Source organism: Mesoplodon bidens (assembly GCF_964165515.1).
Source record: "Mesoplodon bidens genome assembly, chromosome: 2".
In the NCBI taxonomy this organism is placed as follows: Eukaryota; Metazoa; Chordata; class Mammalia; order Artiodactyla; family Ziphiidae; genus Mesoplodon; species Mesoplodon bidens.
In genome coordinates this window covers 26,021,996-26,036,456 of record NC_138177.1, presented here as the reverse complement: position 1 = coordinate 26,036,456, position 14,461 = coordinate 26,021,996, and the positions used below count along the sequence as shown (strand labels likewise).

Genomic DNA, 14,461 nt, shown 5'->3' with positions numbered 1-14,461 from the left:
GGATGGGTTGATTAATTTAGAGAGAGGGACTTTCCTGGTGGCCCAGTGGTTAAGAATCCACCTTCTGGGCTTCCCTGGTGGCGCAGTGGTTGAGAGTCCGCCTGCCGATGCAGGGGACACGGGTTCGTGCCCCGGTCTGGGAAGATCCCACATGCCGCGGAGCAGCTGGGCCCGTGAGCCATGGCTGTTGAGCCTGTGCGTCCGGAGCCTGTGCTCCGCAACGGGAGAGGCCACAACAGTGAGAGGCCCATGTAACGCAAAAAAAAAAAAAAAAAAAAAAAGAATCCACCTTCTGATGCAGGGGACATGAGTTCAATCCCTGGTCAGGAAACTAAGATACAATATGCCATGGGCAACTAAGCCCACGTGCCGCAACTACTGAGCCCACGTGCGACAACGAAAGTTCCCGCATGCTGCAACAAATATCCCACATGCCACAACTAAGACCCAACACAGCCAAATAAATAAATAAATAAAATAAAATTTTTTTTAAAGTTTAGAGAGAGTCATGGTCTTCTTAAAAGGGAGATTTTTCTCAAAGACCAGGATACACCTTTCCATTTACCCAAGTCCTTTCTGTATTCCTCAGTAACACTTTAAAGTTTGTTTCACACAGATCTTACACTTTCTATCAAGTTTATTTCTTGGTATTAATCTTTTCTTCTTATTGTAAATTAGTCTAATGTTTAGATGCTGACAACTAACAAAAGTGTTTGAAGTATTATGTGATCTATACTATTTTCTATGGTCCAAATTCAGGCCCAGTTCAGATCTGCAACCTCAGATCTACTCCAACACTTTGCTTTATAGGTAAGGACGCTGAGGTCTAGAGATGCTGAGTGACTTACTCAAGGCTGCACAGCAGGTAGGTAGCAGAGATGGCACTATGGCCCAAGTATTCTGTCTCTACATTTCGCCTGACTCAATCCAGGGCTCTGTCATCTTACCAACTGCCATAAAATACACGAATCTAGGAAAGCGGCGAATGTTCTTACATGCACTGGGAACTTGTAGTTGCCTAGGGATTGACTTCACCAATCAAGATAGGAGTTAGATAAAAATTAGACAAAAATTAGGAAAAAAGGAAAATAAAACAACGGTTAAGTGAGAAAAAAAGCAAAAATTCAGACAGACACACACTCGCCTACGTGTGTACACATACACCGCACCCCCCCCCCCCACCCTAAACCCTCAAACCTCCAGAGCTTCCTGCCTGTGAACCGAAAGGAGGAGTGTGAATTTCCTGGCCCTGCTGGCAGGTGCCTTCTCAAAGTCCCCATCATCCTCCACTTCCTGAGGAGGCTGCAGCTGAAGAGACTGCTTTTCTCTTCTTCTTCCAGTCACGGCTGCCTCGGCCTCTGACCCCAGGCACCATCCTGGGGAAGGACAAGATGAAGTGGATGGCGCTTGTTATGGTGGCCACCCTGCAGACACACTTCCCAGTTACAGGTAAGGCCGGATGTATCGGATGTATCGATGGCAAGGAACTTTTCGGAATCCTTTGTACATGCGTGTCGGGGGTGGAGGGAGATAGCAGAGGGCTGGTGAGGCGCCAGTGCCTCCTTTAAATCCTGCCCTCCCCAAGTCAATGAGCAGCTGAGTGGGGAGGGTCTGGCTTGATGCAGGCATCTGCCTCATTAAGGCCAAGCTGGGCATCAGCTCAGAGCCAGCTGCTTGAAAACACACCTGTGCAAAGTATGGATTTTTCCAGTGATAAAAGGAAAGAGAAAAGTCTGTGGTGGGGAAAGGATGAGGAGAAACTGAGGCAGGCCCCGTGTGGACAAGAGGAGAGGGAGTATTTAACAGAAGCCGGGAGGGACCAGAAAATGTCAGCCAGGCCATGTTTCATCCTGAGGCACTTTTCTAGTCTTTATGTATTCTTCTTTCACACCCTTGCTGGCTCCGTCACTCCGCCCCTTTCCTTCTTCCTGCGCCAACAAAGAACATTGCATTTGTTGTTGGTTAGAGAGGGTCACGGCTGTGGCCCTGGCTGACCTGAAACACCTTGATGGGCCAGAGACTTTGACTGGGTTAATGAAGGAGGGAAGTGGCCTTCTTCAGGGTCTGTGTCTAGGCTTAGCTCTGACTTGGCTGCCTCTGTACCCCACAGCCAAGGGCTGCCTGATGACACACCCATCCAGGCTCAGTGACTAACCCACCGCCTCTTGCTTCAGACAGCTCTCTGTCTGAGGCCATAAAGCCAGAGATGCTGACATAATGTAGGGGACAGATGAGAGGATGTGACTTGTTAAGTAGCCACCATGAGGAACAACCAACCAACAAGAGAACCTACTCCTCTCTTCATTCCAGTCCTTAGAGTCTGGCTTTTCTAGAATCCTTTTACCCTTACCATGTTTTCTAGCTCAGATAATAAGAAGTGAAAAGAAGACAAAATGGACTGCCTCTGGGCATTGGCGTCCTGGCATTTTTTTTTACAAAATATGGGACAAGCTGTATTTGAATCTAAAGAAACCAGGAGAGTGGTCACAAACCAATGTCCTTCCTCCACTTTACAGCTCACCTTGGTGTGGGAGGGAGTTTGGCGACAAGGGTGGGAGGGCAGGAAAGGCCATTGGCACTTTTGTTCCTGCCAGGGAACATGGTACAGCTGCCGCCTAGCACCTCGGGGCTTTCAAGGACTAAGAAATCGCGGGGTTTTCTGTAAGATCACAGCTCTCTTCTCAAAAAAGCCTTCTTGGGTATGAGTCCCGCAGTGCCATAGGTAAGAAGGCCAGGGCAAGCCCAGAGCAGCCCATCCTCGTGTGCAGGGCACAAGAGGACCCAAGATACCAAAACGGCCTGTGAATTCAATGACTTCAGAGGGAACTGCTGACAGTGGTAGATTCAGACCTTGGGCTTCAGGTTTGGGGGACGGCACTTGGTAGATAATTCTACCATGTGAAGTTTCCTCAGGGGTCTATTTGTGTTGGGTCTTGGGGCCAAGGCTGGGACAATGGAATTAGAAGAGAAAATAAAAGCTGCTTGGGTGCTGGTGGCTGCCAGGAGTGGTAAACAAAACCCCACCCAGAAGACAAGATGGGGGCCATGCCCCATTTCCACAAGGTGTGTACAGAAAGAAAAGCCTTAGATTCATCTTTCAATGCCACTTGCTTTGCTGGTGTGGAGATTGAAATTTCAGCTATTTTTAGATAAGGCTCCCAGACAAAGGTTTTCCAGAGTGTCCTAGCCCTGTTGAGGGAAGGCTGGGGAGGCTTAGAGAGGCCTTTAGCACCGAGGGCCACAAATGGCACCCGTGTCGGCTGAGAAGACACACTCTATGATTTCCTTTGGAAGAAAGGCTGCTGACTGACGGAATTCGAGTTGAGGTCTTCCCGCTTTTCTTGCTCAGTTAAGTTTCTCATCCCCGAACCCTTTTAAAGCATCTTCTTTTTACTAAGACTTTTCCATTTGCATTTTCTTGCAAATGCCCAGATCATTAAGATCACGGCAAATAACAACCCAGTCCGTCTACCTGAGGAGGTCTCCCTGGGTGAGTCTGCCAAGACGGTCAGCCGAGGCTGGAAGAGATTAAGATGGCGTGGCTAACGGCACAGGCAGACTTCTGCCTGCAGAGCCCCCAACTCCTCAGTGCCTCTAACTCCCTGCCTCACAGTGGTCAGTGGGACCTTGGTCCTTCCTTTGTAAGGAAATGCAGCTTTGACACAAAGTCTCAGGAAACGCATGCTCCTAGGTGTGGTGGGAAGAGTCAGGCCAGTCACAGTGCTGCCAATTTCCCAGCTGTGCAACCTTAGGCAAGTTACTTAACCTCTCTGGGCCTCAGTTTTCTCACCTCTAAAGTAAGAATAACCTTCACTGCAGAGCTGTGAAAATGAGAAGTAAATGTTAAGTGCCTGATATGTACTAAACAGTCAATACGTGAACGTTGTATTAATTCTTACTATTATTACATCCTGGCCTGTTTTCTTGTTCTCATTATCCAGGGACAGGAAGTGGAAACCCATGGTTAGGATTCTTAATTTGCTCTTGATTGTGTTGTAAAGCAGCACTGGGCATTTCCTCCATCTGTTGAAATGCAGCTCATCCTCCTTTTGGTTTCTGAGCATACCTGTAACAGCTCAGGAACATAACGGTGATCCTTCCAGTGGTGGGCCCAATTGTGAACAAGCATCAAAACGTTGCTGGGTCATAGGATGAGCATTACAGCTACCATTTCTAGTTTTCTGAGACACTTATTCTGTAAGGGATATTCCCCCAAAGTGAAAACATGACTGACAATACATATAAGTAGTTAGGGGGAGCAAATTAGAACACAGTCCCCCCTGGTCATCACTGGTCAAGGTGGCCATCCAGAATTTGCAGCCAAATGGTTGGTGTGGATGCACAGTGACCAGGGTATTTAAATGAACACTCCTCGAAACCAGACCTTTGCTTAAACTGCTTGGAGCTGGGCTTGAGGGAAGCTTTTGTGTGATGCCAGGAAAAGTTTTTCATCGATGGCGTTTTCACCAATGGTTTATTTTGACCTCTGGTCATCTGGCTCTGCTCATCCAGATGATCTCCTTCATTTTCTACCTTGGCGGTTCTCAGATTTGCTGGCCTCTTTACACATCTGCTGCGGCAAAACATCCCCCAGAAACGGTGCTGGGAAACTCTTGTTTAGGTGAATGACCACTGCTGAATTTATTTTTAAATTCTTTTTATTTTTGCCTTTGTCTTTAAAAAATTAGATTTAATTTTTTACTGGATATACACTTTTACTTTCAAGAATCCCTGGGCACTGTGTCTTGTTCTATGTTGAAGGATTCAGGCACCGTTAGGGAACTGTCTTGCTTTAGAGTTGTCCAAACACACACTCTGTAATCCTTTTTCTCCTGAGCCTTATTTACCTATGGGTCAGCTAACTGATTAAATAAATAGCAACGAGAGTTCAAAATAAATTTCTTCTCTGCTTGGGCCAGGGCTAGTTCTTATTAACATTAAAGTGACGGTAGATTTGATCAATTTGAGCAAACATAAAGTCCATTTGGTTAAAAAATAATCAAACTAGTCATTTGATCTGTTAATTGAAACAAAACAGTCAGTTTAGTCACTGCACATACATAGCCATTCCTTCCAGTCTCAAACACAGTCAATGTTTTCTGAGGGAAAAGATGCTTCAGTCTTGCTCAGGGATGTGTCCCAGCACTTAGCATAGTGCCTGGAGCAGAGATCACGCGCACTAAATATTTGTTGAGTGAATTGAAAGGTGGGTGAATGAAGGAAATCTAGACCTTTCCATGTGATTAAATTCACTTTAATGGTTTATGGAGGGGGGATGTATATTGGAGTGGCATTATTTCAACCTTTCTTCTAGAGAACTTAGCATTAAACAAAGTACTTTAAAAAAACACAGAAACTAAGCTGGTGGAGGGGACAGGGCAGTTTGAGTAAACAGATGGATTCAGAATGATCTACAAGGACAGTTTCAGACAAAATCCTACCGTTGTTAAAAATGTCTGGTTGGACTGTATGAAATTTCCTATATTCATTTATTTGGGACCTACAAAAATGATAATTTCATATGACTCAACTAACACTATATCTTGAAGATTAGACAAAGAAAGATGCTCATTTTTCTGACTTGGCTTTAACACTAGGGAAAAGCAGAAAATAAGACTACCACAGTTGGAGATTAACTAATGAATTAATAAACTAATGAAAGGCACCAAGGAGAAAAATAAAAGCTTGTGGATTATAGCATAAATTGCATTCAATTGCCCACCTCTTTCAAAATATAGAAAGAAAAAAAAGAAAAGCAGGATATCTAATCATTATAGTCCAAATTGGCCTAAGTTACTAAGTAAATATCCCAACTAGCTATCTTTTTTTTTCTCTCTCTTAATTTGAGGTATTTTACCAAAAATATCATAAAATCAGAGGAAGTTATAAATTTAAAAAATATTCCATTCCAGTATTTTTATAAGTGTTTAAATATCTTTATATAGTTGTTATTACAAAAACAATTTCAAGTGCTTTTTTCCTTAATATTTTATTCTGAGCATCTTTTTTTGATACTTAGCCTTCATTATTGTTTTTAATCGCTATGTAAACGTCCATAGTTTATGCATCGTATTTTCTTTACTATTTCATTATTGTTGGACATTTGGGCTGTCCCTAATTTTTGTTATTATAGCTAATGCTGCAAGAAAATCTTTACATCTGTAGCTTTTAAAATTTCTTTTGAATTACTTCCTTGGGCTAATTTCTCCAGGGCTGACAATTAAAGGAATAGGTTAAAGTAAAGGAACATTTCACAGGATACTTTAGACTTCTGTTGAAGTCTAAACAGTTTTTCTGTCAAGGAAAGAGAGTTTTTTCCCTAACTCTCTGACCATCTGCAAGTGTTTCTTGTCTTTTCTGGAGCAGGCGATAGGGTAGAGGGAGAGAGGAGACCGTGGAACCAGAAAGATCTGGATCCAAGTCCTGATCTGTGGCCAGTTGCCTACCTTCAGAGCCCCGTTCTTCCTCTGTGAGATGGCGGTAACCATGTCTACCTCACGCAGAGCACCGTGGAGTGGAGATACTGCTCGGAAGTGCCTACACACAAGAGGTGCTCGAAAAGCAGTAGTCATTATCACGTGTGCCTCAGTTTCCCAACCTACAAAATAAAGGATATCATTTTCCCAGTGGAAGAAAGTGGAAACCCTGGTACTAACATGCTTTCTTTGTCTTCCCTTGTCACTAAATTGCAGTAAACTTGGGCAGGAATCTCTATAGTTTTTGCATCTGTGAAATGAATTGCGTATGGTCTTGTAATTACCAAGTTTTCAAGAACGTTTAAGTTACCTAGCCTCCCACCCCGCTGGTATTGGCTTGTAGAATTAGGAACCTAAACTTCATTCTTCCCTGAAGCTCCAAATAAACAATAAACTTAAAACTTAAAAAAAAAAATTTGGACTTCCCCCTTATCACAGTATTTTTAACTCTCCAGTGGGAGCCTCTGTTGTGAAAAATCCAAGGACAGATTCCAACATTTTCTGCCTTGTCCCTTATGCTTGTGTGTCGGATGCAGATTTATGGCCACACAGGGACTTTGTTGGTGAGCACTGACTTGAAGAGAAAGCAAATTGAGGTCTGAAGCAGCTAAACTGCAGTGGTGGAAATCTTAGGAGCTTCCACTGTCCGCTTTGGTTGCCTGTTATGATTTGTGCTACTCAGCAACTAATTTGCAGGCTCAAGGGGAAAACAATAAATAGAAGGCATTCAAACAAGGACAGGCAGGATCCTCGCTGGTCCAGACCACTGTTCTGTTAGTACAGTCGTCCCTTTATATTTACAAAATGCTTTCCAGCACCTTCATTCATAACCATCCAATGGCAAGTAGCAGAAAAAGTATTGATTTTAAGATTCTCTTTTTATAAACAAAGAAAATGAGGTTCAGAGGTTTGGTGACTCGCCTCAGAGTAGAACCAGGCTCCGAACACGGTTTCTCTGATCCCTTGTTCAAGGTATGTGTTCTCCAATGTTCTACGCAGCCTGTCTACCAGGCCTGCTGTCAATTTGCAGTATTATACATCAGATCACTGAATTCTGAAGCAGATTTTTGAAGGTATTCCCCCTTAGTAAACACGTATTATGATTTTCCTCTCCATTTCTGAAGAAATAATTGTTTTGATGCTGAATATTCTCATTTAAATATACGTTTTTCTGCCGAGTATGAAGTATTTGGTTGTTAATATAGAATTGCATTTTTCTCTGGCCTATTATTACAGTTCTGAAATCATGTTCTCCCCAATTGGTAAAATCCATATTTTCTGTTTTGCTCTTAATAAATATACCTATATTGGAGCTTTTCTTGAGAGGGACCGGCCCCTTTCTGTGCGTGCAGGTACCGCCCCCCTGTCGTCTCCCCCGCCGACCACATTATGCATAGGTGGAACTCAAATGTGTAAATCAAAGTGTAAATTAAATCATATTTGAGAAGACTTGATCCTAAATAGTAGCCGTTAACCAATCTGTTTGGTAAGAATGTATCTTCATACAGTGTGTAAGGTTTTGTGGGGTGAGGTTTTCTAAAAGAATAGCACACTATTACACACAGATGCTGGGTTGAGATTTGTTTTTTTATATAAATCCTCAAGGAGTGGGAGCATTACCTTTAAATGACAAATATCTATAATCAATTCTTAATTTCTTTTTTGTTTTTCATACATTTGATTTATTTATTTATTTATTTTTGGCTGTGTTGGGTCTTCATGGCTGCACACGGGCTTTCTCTAGTTGTGGCGAGCAGCGGCTACTCTTCGTTGTGTTCTCTTGTTGCGGAGCACGGGCTCTAGGCGTGCCGGCTTCAGTAGTTGGGGCTCGTGGGCTGTAGAGCTCAGGCTCAGTAGTTGTGGCACACGGGCTTAGTTGCTCCGCAGCATGTGGGATCTTTCCGGACCAGGGCTCAAACCCGTGTCCCCTTAACCACCGCACCACCAGGAAAGCCCTCAGTTCTTAGTTTCTTATGTCAGATTTTAGCCTTGAGTCCACTTGCATCTGCCTGCGCTGAGCTCAGGGAGTGCAAACCCTTTTGCTGTTGACTGGAGCAAAGCAAACCAAGATAAGAAATCTGATGCTCAGAGCAGAAGCATTAAATTGCCAGATTGTGAATATTGGTGGCTCTTAGTGGGGCCACTCCCCAAGCTGACTGGGAGGAGGGCTGGGAAAGGAGAAGTCTCTGAGAGGTTCTCCAGCTATTTGCAGGGCTGCTGGGTTATCGGTGCGTTGCCTTTGCCAAACCCTGGAGTTGGGGAAGACGGCTCAGAACACAAACCAACACCACTATTTAGGATTAAACAAATCACCACTTCTCTCTGTCGCTGTAGATACTAGAAAGTCAGCTGCGTGTTCCTTCATTTTACCAGGTCCCCAGCATGAGATGTTGCACTGGCTCGAAGCCATCATGTGAATGTCGGCCCTGAGTTAGGACTGCCTTTTCCTCATGCAGGCTGGGAGTGGCAGTGGAGACATGGAGGGAGGAGACATTACAGGCAGAGTAGAAGAGACAGCCTGGGGGTGAGGCGGGGGGCTTTCGATCTGCAGCTGTGGGAGGCAGACTGGCCAGAGCAGCGTGCTCCCGGGAGAAGGCCGCTGAACGGGGGCTGTAGCGTGGGACCAGCCTGTGCCCAGGCCCTGTCCTGCGGGTTATAGCTCGGCGCGGGTGCGGCACGCACATGTGCTGGTGTGTGTTTACCTGTGTGCTCTGCTGGGGGTACAGATGCCTGTGCCCCAGTGTGCATGTGAAGGTGTTTGTGAGGCTGTGTGTTTGTGCACGTGTTCCAGTGTGTCCCAGCTTGTGGGTGCATTGTGTGTGTGCCTGTCTGTATGCAGATGGACGTGTCTTGCGTCTGCAGGTAAGTCTTTCTGTGTGCACCAGTGAGTGGCTTTCTGTGTATAATGTGTGCATTTAAGAGGAGGTTGGCGGCAGCAGAACAGCTCTGTAGAAGGAAGGGCAAACATTGCTTGAGCTTAGAACTGGCGAGCTAGGCAGGAGAATGGCAGGGCTGAGATTTCACTGAGCCTATTCCAGGCATTCTGTGCAGAAGGGAGTCAAGAAAACTTCTGTCCAAACTAGAATCTCTAGGATCATGGAGAGGTGGGAGCAGCTTCTTCACAGATGCAGAGACGTCTCAGGTCTCCCAACTGCCCTCAGAACTCTGCCATCTCCCAAGTAAGCCTGCTGTCTTTCTTCCTTTCCACCTTCCTCCCAGTTCCCTCTACTTAGAATGCCTACCCTACTCCCACCCTGACCTGTGGAAACCCTGTCTTCCCCTTATAACGAAGTCCAGATACCTGGGGATCTCCCAGACCCACTGTTGACATTGTTACCAGCGTTGAGGTGACAAAGGAAGGTGGAAAATTGTTGTTCTCATAACTCAAGGTTAAAAACCCAACACAAATAGTTCCCTATGGTGAGCGCTTCTCAGAGTGGAGGCCCAGCACACAGAGTTTCAGGAACACGTACCCGTCAGCAGAAAATGTCACCAGCTCCCCAAATTCTCACCAGTTCCTCCCACAGTGGCCATCCTCTGAGTTTTGACTCAAAGAGTCAAAATACATTTGATGCTTTTCTTTCTTCCTGCCCTCAGAATAGATAAGCAATTCAATAAGGTGGCTTGTGGTGACCTATTCTGGCTGTCGAGAGTTGGTATCGCCAGACTGATAGTTATTTTTAATATCTGGTTATTCAAACCATCTGAATGGCACATTTGCCCACAAGGGCCGCCTTGCTCCTCCGTTGGGAAAGAGAGCGTGGAACTGGAAGGAAAAGGGAGGAGGTGCCTGGCAGAAAATGGTGCAAATGGCGCATTTTTAGGCCTTACAGACCTTTCTAAGGCGATGGGAATTTAATTCTGTGTCCTGTCTTTTCTTTGCAACACCCAGTTGAAAATATGAATTAAAAAAAAAAAGTTTTCTGCTTTAAAATACTTCTTGATCTGCCGTTCTTGCTAAAGTACTTAGAATTATACATATCTTTGCACCATGGCCATGATCCAAAGGAACCAGAGCAACTGAGAAAACTGTTCATTGGTGGTCTGAGTGCTGAACATTTTGAGAAGTGGGGCACACTCACAGACTGTGTGGTGATGAGAGACCCCAAAACCAAACATCCCAGGGCCTTTGGTTTTGTGACTTACTCTTGTAGTCGCACAAGGTGGATGCGGCAATGTGTGCTGGACCACACAAGGCTGATGTGTGTGTGGTGAAGCCAAAGAGAGCTCTTTCTAGAGAGGCTTCTGTAGAGTCCATCTAACAGTGAAGAAAATTGTTCTTGGTGGCATTAAAGAAGATACAGAAGAATTTAATTCAAAAGACTACTTTGAAAAGTATAGCAAGATTGAAATCATAGACGTTATGGAAGAAAGGCAGAGTGGAAAAAAAGAGAAAATATGCTTTTGTGATTTTTGGTGATCATGATACAGTTGATAAAACTGTTGTTGAGAAACACCATACTCTCAATGGGCATAACTGTGAAGTGAAAAAGACCTTTTCTAAGCAAGAAATGCGGTCTGCGGGATTGCAAAGAGGTGGAGGTGGAGGTGGCAACTTTATGGGTCCTGGAGGACACGTTGGTTGAAGAGGAGCCTGTGGTTGTGGAGGTAGGTGGTGGCAGCAGGATGATGGTGGATATCATGGATCTGGAGGCGACAGTGGCAACTATGGTGATGGTCCTTATTATAGCCTCAGAGGAGGCTAATGTGGTGGTGGACCAGGATATGCAAACCAAGGTGGTAGACATGCTAGCGGTGGCAGAGGATATGATGATTATAATGAAGGAGGACATTTTGGCGGTGGTAACTATGCTGGTGGAGGATACTCTAATGATTTTGGAAATTAGAGTGAACAACAGTAATCAAATTATGGGCCCATGAAGGGGGGCAGTTTTGGTGGAAGAAGCTTGAGCAGTCCCTGTGTCGGTGGGTATGGATCTGGTAGTGGAGGGGTGGATATGGAATCAGAAGGCTCTGAAAACTCAGCAGAAGAGGGTTGAAGTTCTTAGCAGGAAAGGGTGTGGAGTGGTCAGGAAAGCTGCAGGTTGCTGTGAGGCAGTCGTCCCAAGTGCATTAGCGGAACTGTAAAAATGTGCTACAGAAGGAACAAGGATCCGTAGTCAGAAAAGTTATTGCAGCTTAAACAGGAAAACTTCTTGTTCAGGACTTTCATAGCCACAGTTTGCAAAAAGTGTAGCTATGGATTACTGCAATGTCGTGTCAATTAGATGTACATTCCTGAGGTCTTTCATGTCTTGTAGATTTGTCTTTTTCATTTCCTTACATCAGGTGTATTGTCTTGTAAATTGTGATAGTGGTACCAGGAAGAAAAATTAAGGAATTTTTAACTTAAACAAAATAAAACAAGTCATCTGGTAAACCACTTGACTTATCAATGAGTAAATATTTACCAAGCACTTCTCTTGTGCCCCAAGGAAAACAAACAATTCTGTAGATGGTTGGCCCAACCAGTCCATTGACTGAGGCCCGTGTCTTGGAGCTGGATGTTGAGTGATTGAGAGCCCACAGGTAAAAGAAAGCATCCCTAGTTCTGTAGGTCATGTTCTCAGGTTTTACGAAAAAGTCTTAATTTCCCTACAGGCTTGCTTCTTTATGGTCTGGTCTAATTTTCATCGTTTTGTGAGCCTGTGCTAATTTCCATGCTGAGTTTAGTAGCAAAGGAGGCGTATATCAGGAGATACCAACCAAAACTATTTTGAGCCAGGCTACAGAGCTTCAGAAATTGCCCCCTTTGATTTCTTCAGATTAGAGAGAAATCTTTGTCTTTTCTCCCACTTCACTATCAATGCTTCAAAACCCAGACCTATATAAAATACACAAATGCTTTCTGGACAAAATGAATCTTGTCTGTTTTCTTTGGATTTCGGTGGGAACAATAAAGATTGAGCTACAAGAGGTTGGCAAAGAGGCTTATTATTTTTCCTTCTATTAAGTGTAGAGGCTTCAAAAGAACAGCTCAGAAAGTCAAATAATTGTATCCACCGCAGCTCACCCATCCATCTCCCTGCTGACCTGGCCTGTGAAATCCCCTTTAAAAACGTGGCCAGCTCTCACCTGCCCATTGCAAATGCTGTATTGTTAAATGTCCCCATCCATAATTCCACAGGGGAGGCTGCTATAAAACACATTCCTTCCATTTCAACAGAGTATCTCATCAGGGATAGCTCTCTGGGGTGAGGGGAAGGGTGCCTCTAATTTTCATAGCTTTGTAATTTCATCTTGAAGAGGGAGGTACTTGGAAACCAAAAACGGATTGTGAATAAAGTTATAATCACAAACTCTTGCAATCCAAAATGGCCAGTGGGGAGGATGTGAAAGGGAAGGTTTGGAGAGCAGTTTTTAATTTTCATGACAATTTCTTGATTTCTTTAGTTTGGAAAAAACACATCTGTTTGTTTCTAGCTATGGCTCTAAACATAAAGCCTCAGACTCAAAGCTGATCTAATTGCTGGTTGGTTTCAGACCATAGCTTCCTCAGAAAATTCCTGTCAGCCATTTTGAAGAGCACAAAGTGGCTCCTCTGTGCCAAGGGATAAACAGAGGATTTGGCTGCTACGGGATTTTAAAATTGGGGGTTGAATATTTTGCAGCAGCATTCAAGCCTGGAGTAATTTCAACTTAAAAAAGAAAGAAATCTAACCTCAAAATTGGCTAATCATCTCAGATTCAGTGCAGAATGATCACCCAAGGAAGCAGGTATTGTGCCACTGGGTCCTCTCTAGGGAGTCCTCTCTATTGTCCTGGATGCTTTCTGTGTAGAGTTCCTTCAAACCCATGGTCTTTCTCCGAGTTTGACCCTATGACATTATCTTTCTCTCCCATCACCTTCATTCCTTTTCCCTGAAGGTTTTTAAAAAATCCTTTCCAAGGGAATATACAAATCACATGTAATGGGATTTTGAATTATATAAATTCAAAATAATGCAATACAAAAACTTAATAAGGTCTCAATTTATGTGCACTATTTACAATAATGTGACTCTGATTTTGTATTTATTCCTGTGAGAAATTAACTTGAATTTTGCAGAATCATCAGGAATGCTCCTCTCATGTAGTGTAACTACTTCATAATCAGAAGGGGCCTGTGGTAATATTGTGATTAGCAGAGGTGGGCATGGGGGCTGCTGTCAGTGAGTTGTACTTTCAGTGATAAGAACAGTAGACGGAGCGTCTCGGGAAAGATTTTCTGTGACCCAAAGATGTTCTGTGACCTTGCTCTGGTATGACAGAATCATGGAATATATGAGCTGGAAAGGATAGATACCTTCAAGTTTTACTCCTGGATTTTACCAGGGAAGAAATGGTGGTCCAAGAGATCAATAAATTGGCCAAATGTCATGTAGCAGAGTCAGCTCTTGAACCCAGGATATTTGATTCTCGCTCCAGCTATCGTTCCTCTGGGCCACCAGGCTGCCCTGTTGTACAGGAATGGTGTTTCCTGAGCTGGGCACTTGGGTCTCAGGTGTGTGTAACGAGGCCTCACATTGGAATGGCAACTGCAAGAGGGCTGCGGTTGGCTGGACCATGTTAGTTCATCCTAGCCATGAGGCCCTGACGGTGGCAGACTGGCCACTTCCATGAGCAGGGGGACAGCCTTCAACTATTTCAGGAGGTGGAAAAAAGCACTGGGTCATCCCTACCGTGAGGAAACCCCGGATAGGGACAGTTGATACTGCTGGGGAGCCTCATTTGATTAAGTTCCCATTGTTTTTAAGTTTTTTGCCCATTAATGCCACAGGCCCTGACCTGCCCACCTACAAGACAACAGGCTGTCTGAGGGCCTTGGTTCACAGGACCTACTCTCCTGCAGCCTCTGGGAGAAAATAAAGTCAGCATTCCTCCCAGAATCCTGTCAGGAACAAGGCAGACAGTGGACAGGCAAAAAGAAAGCTAAATAGCTAAACACACACACATACACACACACACACACACACATACACAGAGCCAGAGTGCTTTTTATTGGT

At 44.3% G+C, this 14,461-nt stretch overlaps 1 protein-coding gene across 1 annotated transcript in view; it reads left to right on the top strand.

Moving 5' to 3' along the window:
- The first annotated feature begins 1,335 nt into the window (after nucleotides 1-1,335).
- Nucleotides 1,336-14,461, top strand: part of CD247 (CD247 molecule) — a 77,224-nt gene continuing 64,098 nt past the window's right edge. Inside the window, exon 1 of the mRNA XM_081225047.1 lies at nucleotides 1,336-1,449. Within this exon, the coding sequence (XP_081081173.1) occupies nucleotides 1,392-1,449 (58 nt within the window). The 5' untranslated portion in view covers nucleotides 1,336-1,391. The remainder of the gene's footprint in view (nucleotides 1,450-14,461) is intronic.